The sequence below is a fragment of the Gymnoscopelus microlampas genome, assembly GCF_963454915.1.
Source record: "Gymnoscopelus microlampas genome assembly, chromosome: 17".
In the NCBI taxonomy this organism is placed as follows: domain Eukaryota; kingdom Metazoa; phylum Chordata; class Actinopteri; order Myctophiformes; family Myctophidae; genus Gymnoscopelus; species Gymnoscopelus microlampas.
This window is the reverse complement of record NC_139954.1, coordinates 2,532,392-2,552,516: the sequence shown is the minus strand read 5'-3', so window position 1 is coordinate 2,552,516 and position 20,125 is coordinate 2,532,392. Positions and strand designations below refer to the sequence as shown.

Below are 20,125 nucleotides of genomic sequence, written 5' to 3'. Positions count from 1 at the left end.
AGAATGATATGTGAGTTTCCGGGGTGAAAGGGAGGAGGAGGAGGAGCCTCACAGGCCAAGCCAGGACACACACACACACACACACACACACACACACATCCACACACACACACTTTCTCGAGTTTTCTCTCGTATAAAAATGTTTTCCTAATGTTAATAATGAAATATTTTTTTATCTAGAATTTAGTAAATTAGCTGATAAACCCCTCCAAATTATTTGGCGACCCCCAGGTTGAGAACCACTGCTTTATTGTACAATGGTGGCATGCAAAAGTAGCAAAAATCTACAAGCTCACAATGCATAACAATATGGCGTGTTGTGACCTTGTAGATCTGATATTTTCACAATTATTATTATTTTTTAAATAATTGTTTATTTATCGTTACCGAGGCAAAGGTTTCAAATACTAGTGAATTATTGTGGTTCATATTCAGTGTTGGAAAAGTTACTAAAACATACTGTAGTAATAAATTACTTATTACATATTACTTGTTTAAAAAGTACTATAGTTACTTTACTTATTACTCCCTGCCAAAAGTAATTAGTTACTTTACTAGTTACTGGAAAAAAAGTAATACTATTACTTTAAGTTACATATTACTTTAGTTACTTTCCAACACTGTTCATATTGAAACATTTCCTCAAATTGTTTTACAGAGCAAAAGGAAGAAGAAAAGCGGCGGTGAAAGCACAGAGAAGTACATCTCGCCATTTAGGAAACCACTGACACAACTGCTGAACCTGTCCCTGTGCGTGGATGCAAGCCAACATGTAAGTTGTATCGTGCGCTAAATGTCATGCAATTTTATCATATACTTATGTGTCATACCCTATTGACTGTAATATTTTGTTTTTTTTACATTATGCTTGTTTGGTGTCCTGTACGCCAGTGGTTCCCAAACGTTTTCATGTCAAGGACCCCCAAAACTATGTTTCTTTGCCTGCGGACCCCCTGTCTCAAAAAATATTTTGTGCTAGGGATTTTTCCAAAAATAGCAGATCTACAAGCTCATAGCGCGGCACTCGGTGCCGCGCTATGAGCTTGTAGATCTGCTATTTTTGAATAGCCAAAGTATAAAATATGGATTAAGGGGTTAAAATGGTTGTGACGCTATATTAACTCATTTTGCTGGGGACCCCCTGGGGTCCAGGGACCCCTTTGAGAACCAATGCTGAAGGCTAAGTATTATGTTCTTGTTATCATGTTCTTGGGTGTCCTATCTTATTATTGTCATCGTTAATATTTTTGTTCTTTTCTCTGTTTTCAACAGGAAGCGTTTATTCGAAGTATTCTCTCCAAGCCGTTTAAAATCCCCATTCCAAATTACACAGGTACTGTTAGCATTGTAGCTTGTTTTCTGTGTTTACTATGAGTACACACATTCATTAATGTGTGTACTTTTATTCACATTAAAGCGTGTACAGTGTTGAGAGAGAGAGAGAGGAGAGGATGGTGGTTTTACACTGTTTAAAACACAACCAAAATAATATTAAAAAATATATACGATTTATAGATAGATTGTTGCTGTCGGGCAGACACCTTGTATCTCCATAATTAAAGGGATAGTTCACCCAAATAGTTTTTTGTTGTTTTTGTTGCATTCCTAAGCCAATGACCAGTGGTTCCGGTAGGAGACACAAAGGAGACTCTTCGTGTCTCCTACCGGAACCGCTGCCGGTTCCATGAATTACAGGAAAAAAGTAATTTTGGGGTGAACTATCCCTTTTAAATTCATATGTTTAAGATTTGTGCGCAAAATTAGCCCATCTACAAGCTCACTACGTGTCACATGTGAGCTTTTTTCACTATTTCCTGAACATTTTGAAAGTGAAAGCCATTAAATCTGTGCGAGTTACATAAATAATGAACCAATGAAAGGTATTAACGAGTGTTTGGGACTAAATAATAACTACATTGGATCCATTGGAACACTTTCTTTTCTTCTTTCTTTTTTTCCCCCCTGAAAAGTAACAGTTTTGGACATACAAGCAGTGGTGGAAAAAGTACTCAAATGATTTACTTAAGTAAAAATATCAATACTGCAATGTAGAAGTACTCTGTTGCAAGTAAAAGTACGCAATTCAAAATTTACTTGAGTAAAAGTACAAAAGTAGTGGTATCAAAATGTAATTAAAGTACTAAAATGTTTGAAAATAGCAAATCTACAAGCTCACAACGTGTCGCGTTGCGACACGTCGTGAGCTTGTAGATTTGCTATTTTCAAGTAGCCTAGGTATGAAATAGAGCTAAAGTGGTTAATGCATGTTTTATAATGTAATAATTGATATCTGCAAAGTAACTAGTAACTGAAGTTTTCAAATAATTGTAGTGGAGTAAAAGTACAATATTTTCCTCAGAGATGTAGTGGAGTAGAAGTAAAAGTATAGACAATTGGACATTTTTCAGTAAAGTAAAAGTACCTCAACATTTTACTTAAGTACAGTACTTGAGTAAATGTATTGTACTAATGTAATGTTATTTTGCACCACTGCATACAAGGTTCCCACCTCCCAGCGAGCAGATGTGATGACATAAAGAGTCGTGTGTAATGTGTTGCCAGGTTCTCTGGGAGTCAGAGCGTTGGGCTTAAAGCGTGCGGGGGTGAGGAGATCCCTCCACGACCCGTACTCCGAAGGTGCTCTGGTTCTGTACGAGCCTCCGGTGGTGAGCGCTCATGACCTCCTCAAAACCGACAAGTGAGTCTCAAACAGTGTTTTGCGAGATTTCGTGTGAGAAACAAGCAAAACAATAGTGGTGTCAAAAATAATCGATTCATAGATGAATCGCGATGCGGACATGGACGATTATGAATCGATTCACAAATGTCAATAATAGATTTTAATAAAGAAAAGAAAATTGAATTATATCTTTTTTGTGTGTGTGTGTGTTCAGGGAAAAGCTCCCGGTTCACGTTGTCGTCGACCCAGTGCTGGGAAACGTCCTGCGACCTCACCAGAGAGAGGTAAAAGTACTTATTTATTTATTACTTTAGTAAAAGTAGCAATACCACAATGTTGAAACACTCTGTTATAAGGAAAAGTCCTGTGTTCAGAATATTCACTTGAGTAAAAGTGCAAAAGTATTGGCAGCAAAATGTATTTAAAGCACAAAACCTAAAAGTTCTCATTATGCAGTCCCTTTTCCAAAAGTCTTTCGAGAATATAGCCGATCTACAAGCTTGTAGATCGGCTATTTTCAAATAGACACAGTTTAACCCATTAAGACCTGAGGCGATTCTTAAAAATGTTTTCTAAATCCATCTAAACAGTTTTTAAAAAAAAATCCAAACATTTTTTTTTCAAGATTTTTCAAAAATAGCAGATCTACAAGCTCTGAGCTTGTAGATCTGCTATTTTTTGAATAACCAAAGAAATCTAAAGTGACACAGATGCGTTCCAGGTCTTAATGGGATAATATAAGGCTGTGGCTATTTGGGGTTCATCCATTGGCATGGGACAGTTTGGGAGGTGGTTCAACCATATCCTCATATAATTGAAGGCTTGAATTCTATTTTTTTGTTTTTGTCGCATTCCCTAAACACCAATGATTTGATGACCAGCAGTGTATCCGGTAGGAGACTCAAAGGAGACTCTTTGAGTCTCCTACCGGATACACTCGGGAATGCGACAAAAAACAAAACAAACAAAAATCTCCATGAATTCAAGGCTTCATGGGGTGGGGAAGCGATAGGAAAAAAGTCATTTTTAGGGTGAACTATCCCCTTAACTCATTCAGTGCCTGACTTATTTGCCAGAGTGCCAGAGCCAAAAATACATTGTAAAAAAAAAGTGCTTAGGAAGCGAGATACAGCCTTTTTCAGTAAGATGTTAAACAAGAAGTGAATGGAGCAGCAAATCTTCAAATCATCATATCTTGGGTTCTGAACATTAAAACAAAAAAAAAAAAAAAAAAAATGTCATTGGCACTAATGGGCTTATAAAAACATGACGTCGGTGACGTCAATGGCACTGAATGAGTTAAGACCTGAGGCCGATAAAAAAAATGTTTTTCTAAATCCTAACGCTTTAAAATATATATATATATACTCAAAGATTTGCACACATTTTCACGATTTTACAAAAAATAGTAGATCTACAAGCTCGTAGCGCGGCACTCGGTGCCGCGCTACGAGCTTGTAGATCTGCTATTTTTGAATAGCCTAAAGAAATCACTAAAAGTGACACAGATGCTTTCCAGGTCTTAATGGGTTTTAAGATAGGTTGAAAATGAGTGAAACGGTCCTTTTTGAATCCTGCTGCTGCTGCTGTTCTCCTCCCGTCCTCCAGGGGGTGAAGTTCCTGTGGGAGTGCGTGACGGGGAGGCGCATCGCGGACTCGTACGGCTGCATCATGGCCGACGAGATGGGCCTGGGGAAGACGCTGCAGTGCATCGCCCTGATGTGGACCCTGCTCCGCCAGAGCCCCGACGCCAAGCCCCACCTCAGCAAGGTCAGATGGGGTGCCAGTGGGACCCCCCAAAATAATCATATTTGAACTGGGAAACCCCCCCTCCCCACCCTGACAATCACTTGGAATTGTAGGAGTCGAGGCGTTACATTTAGGTTGACTCTGTTCCCACTGATGAATATTGTGAAAATAGCCGATCTACAAACTCACAACGCCTCGCGCTGCGAGGCGTTGTGAGTCATTGTCATACCGTTAATTATGATTAAGGATTTAAAGGGATAGTTCACCCCCAAAATGACTTTTTTCCTATCGATTAGTCACCCTATGGAGACTTGAATTCATGGATATGTTTTTAGTTTTTGTCGCATTCCTAAGCCAATAATTTGATGACCAGCGGCCCGGTAGGCAGCGGTTCTGGTAGGAGACACAAATGAGACTCTTTGTGTCTCCTACCGGAACCGCTGCCGGTCATCAAATTATTGGCTTAGGAATGTGACAAAAACTAAAAACATATCCATGAATTCAATGGGTTCCATGGGTTGACTAATCAATTGAAAAAAAGTCATTTTGGGGGTGAACTATCCCTTTAAATCCTTAGTCATAATTAACGGTATGACAATGAATCATCAGCTAAAAATGTCATGACGGTGACAACCCTCAGGTCATCGTGGTGTCTCCCTCCAGCCTGGTCAGAAACTGGTACAACGAGGTGGCCAAGTGGCTGGGAGGACGCGTCACGCCGGTCGCCATCGACGGAGGGTCCAAGGAAGACATCGACAGAAAGCTAGGTACTGTAGCTGTCGCTTTAGTACACCCATGTGTCTTTCTGCTAACCCTTTGTCATTATAAGCGAATATTTTCAAACGTCTTCAAGATTTTTTTAAGTGTATGTTCCATGCTCTATACCAGCTCACAACGCCTCGCGCTGTGAGCTTGTAGATCGGCTATTTTCGGGTAAAGTTCTCCTCAGAATAGGAATGCTATACGGTTCAAGTTGATAATGTTAAAAATATAATCCTATCACACAAAGACTGTAGTAACTCTGAGGACCCCCTAGGAGTCCCGGACCCCCTGTTGAAGACCCCTGCACTGTGAGCTTGTAGATATTTTGGAACGTTTCTTCATAGGGCTAAACAACAAAATGGTCCTCATTAATGCTAATTAAAAGATGGCACCATTTCTGTCTCATTGGAGGACTGGACAGTTCAGAAACCCGCCTACCAGTGACATCATCGATGGGGATTCCAAGCTAATAGAAACGGCAGCCTTTCGCTTCCTGGAAAGTTAGCGTGCTATGATAGAAGCCATTGCTGCATTAATAGAGAATAAATAAAGTTGTACACCTTGTTTGAAATGACTGCCCGATGATGATGATGTCACTGGTAGGCAGATTTCTGTACTGTCCACGGCCGTGAGGGAGTGAGTGAGTGAGTAGACATAAATGGTACCACCTTCTAATGAGCATATAGTCGGGGGATATTAAAAACATCTTGGAATAAATTCCTTACCAAAAAAAATCTTCACCAATGTGTTTGTAATTTAAGTCTCTGGTAACACATCTCACAAAAACTGAAATGCAGTTTACCTAGGGGATTTTTTGACAGCTCCTGAAAGTTGGGGTACCATCCATAACCTTATGTGGGGGGAAAAAAAAAATCTAAATTTAATTCTGTTTTAAGTAGCATGTGAGGGGTCAAACTAGGGTGTTTTTATGATTCTGAATCCATTGCAAGCATTTGTTTTGCACCAAAACCACTCCTTGGGCTAAAAACGGCCATAGCCATCCTTTTCCAGCTATACTTTTTGTGTAAAAAGCCCATTGAGATTGGGCCGTTTTTAGCCCAAGGAGTGGTTTTGGTGCAAAACAAATGCTTGCAATGGATTCAGAATAATAAAAACACCCTAGTTTGACCCCTCACATGCTACTTAAAACTTTGATTTAGATTTTTTTTTTCCCCACATAAGGTTATGGATGGTACCCCGACTTTCAGGAGCTGTCAAAAATTCTCCTAGGGAAACTGCATTTCAGTTTTTGTGAGATGTGTTACTAGACACTTTTACAAACACATTGGTGAAGATTTTTTTTGGTAAGGAATTTATTCCAAGATCGGAAATCTTTCTGCTAATATCCCCGGACTGATATTAGTGAGGACCAAATATATCAAGATGAGGTTGAAAATGGGTGAAGTCGTCCTTTTAAAACAAGTATTCATGCTCCGCAGAGAACTTCATGTCTCAGCAGAGCGTGAGAGCTCACACTCCCATCCTGATCATCTCCTACGAGACGTTTCGACTCCATGCCGGAGTTCTGCATAAGGGAGAGGTTGGACTGATCATTTGCGATGAGGTACGGCGTCCGTCTGTGTCCTTATTCTGCATAAGGTTGGGGTTTTTTTGCGCGTTAATACTCATGTCTCAAAATCTCGCTATCTGATAAGCTGTAAGCTTGTAAATTGGCTATTTAACCCATTAAGACCTGGAACGCGCCTGTGTCACTTATTTGATTTGAGCTAAAAAGCATTATTTTACACTTTGGGCTATTCAAAAATAGCAGATATACAAGCTCATAGCGCGGCACCGAGTGCCGCGCTACGAGCTTGTAGATCTGCTATTTTTTGCAAAATCGTGAAAATGTGTGCAAAATTCTGCAAATCTTTGAATATATATGTTTTTGAAAGCAACATTTTTTTACTCAAATCTTTGCTTCTGGGGGGTCCCTGGAACATCATATTTTGAGATGGGGGTCGGCGGCCAAATACATATACATTTTGGGGGTCCTTGACATGAAAAAGATTGAGAACCACTAGGGGTGTGCCGATACACTAATTTCACGAAACGATACGATACGATATTTGGCTCACAACTTCGATACGATTTCGATACGATACGATACGCACTTTTTTTATTATGAAAATATATGGAGGAGAAAAAAAGAAAATGCAAACAAATAATTCTGTTTTTGCATTATTCAGACATGCAAACTTGTAGCTTTTCAGCTACAATAGCCGTTTTGAATCCAAATAGTATGACACCTGACCCGAAAAAAAAACATGTTGTCACTCTTTTCACTTCGGGGCCGTTTGCATGCCTGATTATTATGATTGTAAAAAAAAAAAAAAAAAAAAAAAAAAAAATTCAAAAACGATATTTTTTTTTTCCAAAACGATACATATCGTCGCGAAAACGTATCGCGATATATCGCGGGACGATATATCGGCACACCCCTAAGAACCACTGATATAGAAACATACGTTTTTTCAGAAAACCTATGGCCATTTGAAGTGTAACACCGCTGTAACTCTGCTGCAGTGCCCTATATGTGTGCAATTTAGTTTTTTTTTGGTGTGACTATTGTCATGCCAGTCCCACACTTACTTGGCACAGTCTTTGTGCCAACTGTGGTGGGCATCACTGCACCTGTGTGGCCCCATGGAGACCCTGACAGGGCCCCCTGGTGTGACTATTCTCATGCCAGACCTCCAAACAGTGTTTATGTGTACATTTTAGGCGTGTAACGATTTATCGTAAATCGATAAAAAAAAAAAACTTATGGTACTATGTCAGTGGTGCTCAAACTTTTTCATGTCAAGGACCCCCAAAATGATATGTGTTTGGCCGCCGACCCCCATCTCAAAATGTTTTGTTCCAGGGACCCCCCAGAAGCAAAGATTTGAGTAAAAAACGTTCGCTTTAAAAGAATATATATTTTCAAAGATTTGCACACATTTTCAGGATTTTTCAAAAATAGCAGATCTACCAGCTCAGAGCTTGTAGATCTGCTATTTTTGAATAGCCAAAGTGTAAAATAATGCTTTTTAGCTCAAATGAAAAAGTGACACAGATGCGTTCCAGGTCTCAATGGGTTAATAAAAAATGAACCGCGATGCACAAAATAGCCAGACATTTTTTTTTTGGACAGGTGGAAAACTTGAGTTAAACTTGCAGAGTGACGCATTCCTTTACCTGGGTTACATTTTCTGATAGTTGTACTTGAATGTTGACATGAAATAATAATCCCGTTTAGTGTTTCATTAGCGCGAGCGTGAAAAAATCTAAATACAGCGTGTAGTGACGCCGCTGGTCAACACACATTGACAGGCTAGGATCAACAGACATGACAAAAAGAAAATACAGGATATTTTGTAAGAGAATTGATAGAGAGGTTTCGGTCATTTGCTACTGCATTGAAAAGAGGATAAGAGAAAACACAGTATTGTAAAAAAGAGAAAAAATACTGGATATGTGTCATTTGTCTGGAAAATAATTTTGTATTTTCAAAAAGAGTTGTGTGAATCGTTGCATGCCTAGTACATTGCTGACAGTCAGTTAATGCATTTGTATTGTATTGTATTGTATTGTATTGTATTGTATTGTATTATATTGTATGTCATGATGCGATAGGGTCACCGGCTCAAGAACTCCGAGAACCAGACGTATCAGGCCCTGAACTCCATGAGTGTGAAGAGGAGAGTGCTCATATCCGGAACGCCTATCCAGAACGACCTGCTGGAGTACTTCAGCCTGGTGCATTTTGTTAACGCAGGAATCCTCGGTAAGCAAACGACATACAATACCGTACACCAGGGGGGTGATGCAACTTTTGACGATGGAGAGGGCCACTATATTTCCACACTCACTCCAGAGGGCCACATTGCATAATGCTGTCGGGCAGACGCCTCTTATCTCTGTAGTTTCACTTTTCTTGTACTTTACCATTCTATGTCACATAAAAGTAGCAAAAAATAGCAGATCTACAAGCTCAAAAACGCGTCGCGGTGCGACACGTTTTGAGCTCGTAGATCTGCTATTTTTGCTACTTTTGAATTGGAATCCTGAATTCTTTTTTGCTATTTTTGAATTGTAGCGCATTTAGTTATACAGTACTTACGTTAACTTTATGAACTTAAATACAAATACATTGGACATAAAAAAGACTAGAATTGTAATACTAGGCACAGAGTACCGCGCTATGAGCTTGTAGATCTGGTATTTTTGAAAAATCTTGAACATTTGTGCAAATATTTGAATACATATGTATATATACAGTATATAATATATATATATTTTTTTTTAAAGGGAAAATTTGTAACTCAAATCTTTACTTTTGGGGGTCCCTGGAACAACATATTTTGAGATGGGGGTCCGCGGCCAAATACATATCATTTTGGGGGTCCTTGACGTGAAAAAGTTTGCAAACCACTGATATTATAGCAACATACGTTTTTCAGAAAACTGTTAGGATTTAGAAGACATTTGTAGAATAGACGCAAAGATTTGAGTAAAAAAAAATGCTTTAAAAATATGTATATATATATATTTTTCAAAAATAGCAGATCTACAAACTCGCCACGCTATGAGCTTGTAGATCTGCTATTTTTGAATAGCCAAAGAAATCTAAAAAAGACACACAGATGCGTTCCCGGTCTACATGGGTTAAATTTTAACGCTCTGCACTCATAATTTTGCAGCTAACTTACAAACATGCCATAGAGTTATTTAGGTCCATTTAGAGTTAATTCCGTGCCCTTGGTTTTGTGTCAATCTGTCAATACCAGGGACCGCCCAGGAGTTCAAGAAGCGCTTTGAGCTGCCCATTCTGAAGGGCCGAGACGCCAACGCAAGTGACAAGGACAGACAATGTGGAGAGGACAAACTGAAGGAGCTGATCAGTGTCGTCAACAGGTGATGATGACACCAAGACACTGTTCCTGTACGCGCCGCACGTGTGACAGTTATTAAGATTTTCAATCCGGGACCGCATCTGTCATTTTAGATTTCTTTGGCTATTCAAAAATAGCAGATCTACAAGCTCATAGCGCGGCACCGAGTGCCGCGCTATGAGCTTGTAGATCTGCTATTTTTTTTTTGCTAATCTTTGAAAATATATTTTTAACTCATAGAGTGCCAACGTGTTTCACGTGTTTTACCGCTATGGTGCAACGTGCCATTAACGTATTTCACGTGTTTTTGAAAAAAAAAATGAAAAAAAAACCTCAAGATATCATTATCCGAAGATTTGCAGCTCCATCCACTCCTTGTTTAACTTATAACTGAAAAGGCCTGTATCTCGCTTCCTAAGCACTTTTTTTTTACTTTGAAAAAAAAAATCGCACTGGCCAGAAGTAGCCAGAAATAATTCGGGCACTCAATGATTTGTAACTGTCAAATGTCTCAACAGATGCCTTCATTTTTCAGAAAAAGTATTGTTGCTATATCAGTGGTGCTCAAACGTTTTCTTGTCAAAAGTATATGTATTTGGTTAAAAATGCTGTTTCCAAAAAAATATATGTATTCAAAGTTGGCACAAATGTTCAAGATTTTTCAAAAAATAGCAGATCTACAAGCTCGTAGCGCGGCACTCGGTACCGCGCTGCGAGCTTGTAGATCTGCTATTTTTTGAATAGCCAAAGTATAAAGATAATGGTAATAGCTAAAATGGCATCAGAAGTAGCACATCCTTTGAGCTTGTAGATCTACTACTTTTTCTATTTTTGAATTTAAATCCTGAAAAGTAACAGTTTTGGACATGATGAGAGATGAGGTTTCCACCGGACAGAGATGTTTATTAAAGTATTAAAGTAATTTTTTTCAGAAAACGTAGGTTAGGATTTAGAAGGTGTTTTTTAGAATCGGCCTCAGGTCTAAATGGGTTAAGATATTCAAAACAGCAGTTATGGTTTTGAATCAGGTGTTTGACCCTTGCATTTTACTCTTCAAATTGTGTACCTATTAACTCATTCACTGCCTGAATTATTCCTGGCCCACTGCCAGAGATTTTTCATTGAAAAAAAAAGTACTCAGGAGCCGAGATACAGAATTTTTAAGTTTTAAGTTAACAAGGAAGTGGATAGGAGTCTAAATCTTCAAAAAATCATATCTCCTTGGTCTTTGGGTCAAATTATTATTATTATTTTTTTAAGTTGTTGTAGTCGTTCTAGGCAGGCATGGCTTATGGGACAAAAGTCGTTTTAGTCGTTCTAGGCAGTGAATGAGTTAAAACGTTTTAAAACATATACATTGTCGCAGCGCATTGCAAGCTTGGATATCGGCTATTTCTGAAAGTGTGTTAATAGGATATACAGTAAGTGGTTAAACAAAATAAAGTTGATTTTATGTAAATAATTTATATGTGTGTGTGTGTGTGCGTGCGTGCGTGCGTGCGTGCGTGTTACAATATATGAATGAAAATCAGCATATCGACCAAACATTCATTGACTGATAAAGCTCATGTGTTCTGTTGGCAGGTGTTTGATCAGGAGAACGTCGGACATCCTCTCTAAGTATCTGCCTGTCAAAATCGAGCAGGTGGTCTGTTGCAGGTACAGTATGCTCTCTATGCCTTTACTGTGAACAAAGACAATTCACTGTTTCAAACCGTTCACACCGTTCTGTTTGTAAAATGATTCAGTGGTCATACAATGCAACCTTCAGCTGTTGCCGTTATGAAATATGCAAACTGATGTTATCCTATAATACATTGGAAAGATGAAAAGCCATAATTTCCCCGTGTCATTGTTTGGCACTAAACCTACATAAGTATGTCACTAACAACACAAGCCACAACGCGCGCAATTAATTTACGCGGGTCGTAGGCTACTTTTCATTGCGCACCACACATTTGCCTTCTCGGAGCATAGTTAATTGCGGCCAGCACAAACTCACCCGCCCCCCGTGCGCAGGCAACATACAAAAGGTCTAGGGAAGAAGTGGCTAAATGTAGGGCTACACAGTATTAGTAAAGCGTGATGTGCGATAACGTTGTTGAATACTGTGATGATGATATGAGTCACGCTAAGTTGGTGGTTCTCAAAGTAGGGTTCCCAAAGTGGGTACCCAGGGGTCCTTGAGGGGCTTCCAGGGGGTCCCCAGATAAACGATGGATAAATGATAGATAGTTTGGAACCAAATCGACCCTTAGGTGGCTGTAACTCTTGAGAGTGTACAAATGGAACCAAATGGACCCTTAAATGGAACCAAATGGACCCTTACGGGTCCATTTGGTTCCATTTGTACACTCTCAGAGATGGTCCGTGGTCTAATGCAGGGGTTCTCAAAGTGGGGTCCGGGGACCCTCATGGCCCCTATATGCAAAATTGTCTTCGCCAAAATCTTGAAAATATGTTTGAAAATATTTTCATATCTTGACATTTTTAACACCACAAATCTTTGTATGGGGTCCTTGGCACAAACTCTTTTCACACGGGGTCCACGGTCAAATATACTCATTTAGGGGTCCTTGACATGACAAAGTTTGAGAACCACTACGCTAAGTAAACAAATAGTGAAGTATACAGTTGTCTTTCTTCCTGAAGTCTGCTGTTAACATAGCATAACATAGAGCCCAGACTGAAAAAGAAGAAGAAAATTTAGTTCCATTCAAACAACATGGTTTTAGTGAAAACGTTGCACGGGGCTACAGCTGCTATTGGCAATGTACACACACACACACACACACACACACACACACACACACACACACACACACACACACACACACACATATATATATATGTAAACACGACAAAGAAGCAGTAGGAAAGGAAGGTTTTTCTTTCTTATATGCATTATAACCAGCACCTATATATATATATATGTATATATATATATATATATATGTATATATATATATATATGTGTATATGCAGGGGTGCACATAACTTTTTAGGTCTGGTACGCAGAAGAGCACCTGAACATGTGGACGCTCTGCTTCTAAATTCCGCCGATTTTCGCCGGGTTTTTTTTTCTCACGCTGTTAGATAAAGCCCCCAAGGTTGGTGCCCTTTGCTGCTGCGCTGATTTTATCCGCCAGATTGGGACGTTGACGGCATATTTTGCACCATTACGGTGCGTTCATCATCGGTGACGAGTGCCTCTAACAGCCGCTGCTGGCTGCGTGCACGCAGCGAGGCAATGCGAGGCGATGCGAGGCGACGCGAGTCATATCTCTACCCCTGTGCCTAATGGCTGTACATGGGGCCGACGGGTGCTTTAGAGTGATTGTGTGAGTGTGGCTTCAGGAAGTAAATTCCTAGCCTCGATCTCCAGGCTTTTATTTTTTAGTTTTGCTAAAAAATAAAAGCTTGGAAATTCCTGTCCCAGCTGTTGGTGCGCAAAAGCGCCTCGCGTCGCCTGATGTGGTGCGCATTTTTTATTTTGGGTGCGCATGCGCACCTGCACACCAGTTATGTGCACCCCTGTGTATATGCATGCACGCGCGCACGCACGCACGCACGCACGCACGCACGCACGCACGCACGCACGCACGCACGCACGCACACACACACACACACACACACACACACACACACACACACACACACACACACACATACACCACCTTACAGTTTCTCACTACTCTGCTGAAAGGTAGTGTAAGTGATCATTTTTGGTTAAAAAAAAAACAGAAAAAAGTTGTCAAAATTCATTTTCACGTGGGTTGACAATTTCAGCCAACCAGGAGAGAGTCGGCTTCAATTTGAATCCAGTTCCAATTGTGTCTGCACACTTCATGTGTCATCGCTTCCAGTTACACTTGTTTATCCTGTATGAGTGCTCTCTCCTGATAGGGTGCATCTCCACACATGAGATGCAAGTTGGCACTATAGTTGTCGCAAAGCCCTTGTTCCGGTTCCGGCCATTTCTGGCCGTTACTCAAGGAAGAGCGGAACCCGGATACGCGCTTCAGACACGCGTCGGGTGGTCTTTTCGTTTTTTTCCTATAACATGGGAGTGAATGAGACTTCCGATGACTTGCATCTTATGTGTGGATGCACTCTATGGATAGAATTGGTATCCCGACCTGAAAATGCTTTTTTCTTTTTCACTAAAGCGCTGGACAGACCCTTGTTACTGAACAAGCACAAGCAATGATTACTATCAAAATATAGAGCTATTTAACACTTATTTTAACAAGCAAAAATACACCCTACCTTTAACATTTAAACAAAAACGCGATATGTGCGTATACTGTGCACGACGACAGATGGCTGATATATTGTGTAGCCCCAGTCTAACGTGTGTGTCTGTGCTGAATGTCTCGCAGGCTGACGCCTCTCCAGACAGAGCTGTACAAGAGGTTTGTGAGGCAGACCAAACCCCTGGAGACGCTGCAAGAGGACAAGATCACCATGTCCTCCCTGTCCTCCATCACCTCTCTCAAGAAGCTGTGCAATCGTAAGTGGGATTATGATTAATGAATGATTAAACACAATAACATGTAAGAAATAGCTAAAATAGTTGATCTACAAGCTCAACACTTCGCATCGCGACTAGTTGTGAGCTTGTAGATTAGCTGTTTTTGCCAATTTGCAAAAAAAGTAGCAGATCTACAAACTTGTAGATCTGCTATTTTTGGGGAAGATATTTGGTGCAGATTGAAAAGGAACTCACCAAGTACTAGTGATGCGCGGGTCGGGTTTTTTCATGACCCGCCCCGCCACGGAACCCAACCCGCCTCATCCCGCCCCGCAAACCCATATATAAATCTATGGCTCAACCCGCCCCGCGGGTCGTACCTATAATTCTGTAAAATCATGGTTAGAAAATAATCCCCAAGTGTATTCAAACTGTTTTATTGTCTCCGCCAGGAGACATTGTTTTCACTTTCCACATGTCAAGCTAACATTGGTGAAGCCTCACGTGACACGTGACAATACGGTGAAATAGTGTGATCTGATTGGCTAGTGACGTATAGCGGTCTATAAATACATGTGTCACTTTGAAAGAGTCTTAGCCTCTTTCAAAGTGAGGTAAGACAGGAATAATCACAAAATGGCTGAGAAATGGCGGATACTGTAACAATTGGATAGGACGCTTACACAGACAGGACAGATAGGACACTTACATAGGACACTTACATAGACAGGATGGATAGGACACTTATACAGACAGGACAGATAGGACACTTATACAGACAGGACGGATAGGACACTTATACAGACAGGACGGATAGGACACTTATACAGACAGGACGGATAGGACAGTTATACAGACGGATAGGACACTTGTGTCATGTTACTATGACACAGTAACATGTTCTATTTTTTGTAAGAATTAGAACATAAGAAGTAGAACATTCCCAACATTCCCAAGTCTGCTGGCGGAGACTTGTGCTCCGAGGAGCACTTTTTCTAGTTATTATTATTATTATTATTATTATTATTAGGAATAAAGACAAAACAAGAGCATGTGATTTTTCTTCTTTTTTTTTGCGTGTGAGAGCGGCTGACCCGCTCACCCGCAGCCCGCATAATTGCCTCGCGGGTCCCGCGGGTTACAGGTCAACCCGCGCATCACTACCAAGTACAGTGCAATTCAGGTCTGTTTTACTAAGTATAGACGGTCTAAGTGTTAAACTGAACTGATATTGGTAAATTCCAAATATCGTCAATGTATTCTATTCTGTGACTTGAGTCCTGTCATCTTTTGCACACCTGGGCACCTTCACTATCTACTTATAATGTGGGACTTTTAACGGAACGCACATTCAAACTCATTCATGACACGTAGGTGAGTAATTATAAGATGATCTTAACATCTTATCCGAAAGTGTACTTTTGAATAGAACACATGTCCATGAACATATTAAGTGGCATTCGTACATTTTGTCGGCTGAATTTATAGGCCTACGATTAAAATGCACGCATGATGTGTGTTCGGAAACATTGGTTTGAGAACAAGGGTTTAGGTATTAAAACCAACGTGGCTTCTACTTATAACATACTTATAATAGGCTAACTGTAATACAATAAATCAGGGGTCTTCAACGTTTTCAGGCCAAGGACCCCCTAGCTGAGAGAGAGATGAAGCAGGGACCCCCTCTATATTGTGTAAAATTGTGTTTCTGATAGACTTTTGCTGCTCTTTTTTCCCTCTACACCTATAACTCTTTGCCAAAATTAGCCGATCTACAAAAAAATAATATATATATATATATATATATATATATATATATATATATATATATATATATATATATACAAAAAATAAATATCATATCACACAAAGATTTGGCGGCCCCCCTGTAGTAACTATGAGGACCTGTTGAAGACCCCTGCAATAAGTGTATAAATGTGCAACAGTGTCATAAGAGTTAAATGCTCTGAACTGGAATGCAGCCTTTAATGTTAAGTTTGTAAAGTAAGAATGCCCCCTAGTCTCCTCTGTCTGTAAACTGTAGAAATCCCTGCGCATCCGTTGGCCCGCACCTGCAGACAGTAAAGTTTACTTAATTGAGCCCCATACCGTGCAGTGCGTGCGCAAAAAAAATAGCATATTTACAAGCTCACAACGCCTCGCGTTGCTTGTAAATCGGCTATTTTTGGTGCGCGATACCGCCCGCCAAACGAAGTATATACACAATCGAAACCTAGCTGAACGCACGGCACAACAACGCACATCTTCAATGAACACAGACCAATTTGAGACAGATTATTACTTGTCAAGCAGGAGCCTGCTGCCAAGTCTCACCCTTTGAGAGTGAGAGTCACGCAATGTAACCTCTTCACACGCCTCACGACACACTTGGCATTTCACACGCTTTTCCCCCCTCTCACAGCAAAAAAAAAAAAAAAAACGGAATGCTCGTCCTAAAACACACTGCCCCATTTTTTTCGCGGACCGTGGCCGCCGGATTAGACCTGGCCGCGAGCGTGTTTTAGGACGATCATATGGAGTCAGAACAGTCTCATAATGAGTGAATGCACAAGTCTTGGTTTGTATTCACACATTTGATTTTTGAATGAACAAGTTCTGGTTTGCATGTGTTTCGTGTTTGTGTTTGTGTTTCAAGTCCACGTTCGTGTTTCAAGTCCACAGCTTTCGTGTTTCGTGCGTTCGTGTTTCAAGTTTGTGTTTGTGTTTCAAGTCCACAGCTTTAAATCCACAGTCTGTGTATTAAAGTCACGTTTGTGTTTTGTGTTTGAAATCCACAGTTTAAAATTCACAGTTTGTATTTTGTGTTTCAAATCCACAGTTTAAAATTCACAGTTTGTATTCTAAAGTCACATTCCAGATGCTCTGCTTCACAAATATAATTCTCTATTTATCTCCAAAACACTCAATTTACAAACACAAATCGGTTGGTGTGCATTTGCACACTGCTTCTCTGTGGTGGATCTCCTCTGTGCACGCACGAATCTTTTTGAGACTGACCTGACGGTGGGCGTAGACAAACGTCGTCATTGGCTGATAAATCTGTCAATCAAAATCATGATTCTGATTGACAGGTTCATCAGCCAATGAGACGGGTTCCCTTTCAGCCAATCATAAGTGCTGTTACATTTTCTCCGGCAATCAAACAGTCATATATCTATTCTCTGCACCTGGCTGCGCAGAGTAGAAAGCAAAGGGGGCATAATGGCGGACACGACAGAAGTTTGGGGCAGGGATTGAGAAACAATATGAAGAATGCTGCTGGAAGTAGTGGTTAACAACGTGAATCTGTAAGTAACACATTTATGTTATTATCCCCTCATTGTAAATCATCTAATGTTATTGAATTATAATAAGTTGAAGCATTCTGCTTAGCCACGTAACAGATGATGATGATGATGATGATGATGGCATGCCGACGTTGGGTTTAAGCCTCAAATTCATGGTATTTGTCTTCACATGAGGGAAATACTTGTTTTACAAGCGAAGTGTAAGTTGATTAAGATAAGAGTTGGATTATATTATCGAAATATCAAAAACCCTCTGGTGGGGTGGGTGTTATATTGAAACACGTGACCCGTAGAAAGATGTAACTAGGGGGTGTTTCCTGGCTGTGAGTGACGCATATGGTAGCATATTTCTACAGGTTACAGGTGTCAGCGTGACACCGCACCTCATTATTGTCATTGAAATCACAGAAGACAAACCTAAACAGTATGAGGGCTCGTCTTTGTTTATAAACCGCGGATTTTAATATATATATATATTTTTTTTGTGACAGGTTCAAAACTGAACTGTACTGTAGGGTCTGCAAGGTAACAGGATAGGTGGGCACTAGGGACATCTGGGCACCTCGATGTAAAATGGACTATTTTGTCCAAAATCTAAAAAAGTGTAAAATTTGGAAAATGTTTTTAAAGTATACATGATTAGAACAGGGGTCTTCAACGTTTTCAATGCCAAGGACCCCCTAGTTAAGAGAGAGAGATGAAGAAGGGAGTAAGAGACCCCCACTACATATTGCATAAAATTGTGTTGCAGGTTAAACTTTTTCATAGATTTCATAGATGTTGCACTATCATGTTGGATTCATGTTAATGTGCATTTTAAAACTGTCAATACTTAGTACACCTGACCTTTCACTCTGTACTTGGTCTGATCCTTTTTCACACCAAACCTCTTTGCCGAAAATAGCCGATCTACAAGCTCACTGTAGATTGGCTATATTTGGTTAAAGTTCTCCTCAGAATAGGGATGCTAGGGTTCAAGTGCTTAATGAAAACTGATAATAAATCCAATCACGAACATTTGACGGCCCCCCTGTAGTTACTTTGAGGACCCCCTGTTGAAGACCCCTGGATTAGAACATGCTTAAACATTTGACATTAAGGTTTAATATTTCTACAATTACTACAAATTGCTGCAAAACCTGTATAACTAATCGTTTTGGGGCAGAAACAAGAAGTTGAAGGATAAAATTAAGTCTGTTAATGATGTACCGTGCATGTTCACATCAAGTATACTTTACATTACTTAAGACTGTTAATGATGTACCGTGCATGTTCACATCAAGTATACTTTACATTACTTAAGACTGTTTTTTATTTATGTATTTTATGGGTAGTAGCCTAATCAGCAGCTGAGCAAAATAGTGTAACATCATGTACTTTTTAATTATAATGCTGCATTTGATAGAACAACATTTGAGGATCTATATTGCTATATTGTGATTTATATCATGTGCCTCATACTCTACTGTCAGTGCCTTATATAAATCTTATTTTCTCCCCCTAGTTACAGGGACCATCTCATCTAGCCATGGGTTCAGAGCAGGCCAGTCATGGCCAGAGGCAGCTCACAAGTGCTGGACATTCCTCCAGTCCAGGCAGGCCAGAGCATGGCAAGAGGCAGCTTCCAGACAGCTCTTACAGTGGGGCAGGCCATTCCTCCAGTCCAGGCAGGTGTAACGGCCGAGAAGTGCAACGCCCTGAGCCGGAGTCGAACCCATGACCCACGGCTCACCAGTCCGGCCAACAACCCACCTGCGCCAAAGAAGCTAGCTCCCTCGGTGGAGGAAGTTGTGGCGAGTTGGGGACGCTACACAGGCCAGAGCATGCCAGTCATGGCGAGAGGCGGATTTTACAGGCCCCTGGGGGGTACACCACTAAGATGCCGAAGGCAAACTGCCTGACGTGTGGGAATCTTATGCCTTTGCAGATGTTGCCGTTGCATCTGCGGGCTTGCTCTTTGAACGTAAGCTGTACAGCTTTCCTCTAATTTCTGAAGTTATTTTTTCTCTTTTGTGTGCAAATGAGTGTTTGATTGTCTCTAGCTCTGTCTTTTTTTTTAGGAGAGTAAATCCGAGGCATCTCCTGACGAAGACTGCACGATTATTGAGGAGCCAGTGCGCCGTTCTACAGCTGACGCTGACCTTCCTACTGCTGAGATTGAAGACTCCATAGAGATGGGAGAGTCTTGTGAGGTAATCGAGGCTTATTCATTATATTCCATAGGAAGTAATCATAAGTTTCACTTCATAATGATATGATGCTTAAAGTTATAAAT

At 40.4% G+C, this 20,125-nt stretch overlaps 1 protein-coding gene and 1 long non-coding RNA gene across 2 annotated transcripts in view; both read left to right on the top strand.

Moving 5' to 3' along the window:
* Window positions 1–20,125, top strand: part of rad54l (RAD54 like) — a 44,961-nt gene that overhangs the window by 7,260 nt on the left and 17,576 nt on the right. Inside the window, exons 4-14 of the mRNA XM_084085294.1 lie at window positions 659–772; window positions 1,273–1,333; window positions 2,563–2,698; window positions 2,895–2,964; window positions 4,289–4,450; window positions 5,070–5,196; window positions 6,631–6,755; window positions 8,810–8,960; window positions 9,964–10,090; window positions 11,653–11,727; window positions 14,451–14,581. Coding sequence (XP_083941420.1) covers window positions 659–772; window positions 1,273–1,333; window positions 2,563–2,698; window positions 2,895–2,964; window positions 4,289–4,450; window positions 5,070–5,196; window positions 6,631–6,755; window positions 8,810–8,960; window positions 9,964–10,090; window positions 11,653–11,727; window positions 14,451–14,581 — 1,279 coding nt within the window. The remainder of the gene's footprint in view (window positions 1–658; window positions 773–1,272; window positions 1,334–2,562; window positions 2,699–2,894; window positions 2,965–4,288; window positions 4,451–5,069; window positions 5,197–6,630; window positions 6,756–8,809; window positions 8,961–9,963; window positions 10,091–11,652; window positions 11,728–14,450; window positions 14,582–20,125) is intronic.
* LOC311065091 lies at window positions 17,741–20,044 on the top strand. The gene is made up of 3 exons (XR_014602794.1): window positions 17,741–17,850; window positions 19,355–19,813; window positions 19,911–20,044. It is a non-coding gene; the product is annotated as an uncharacterized lncRNA (long non-coding RNA).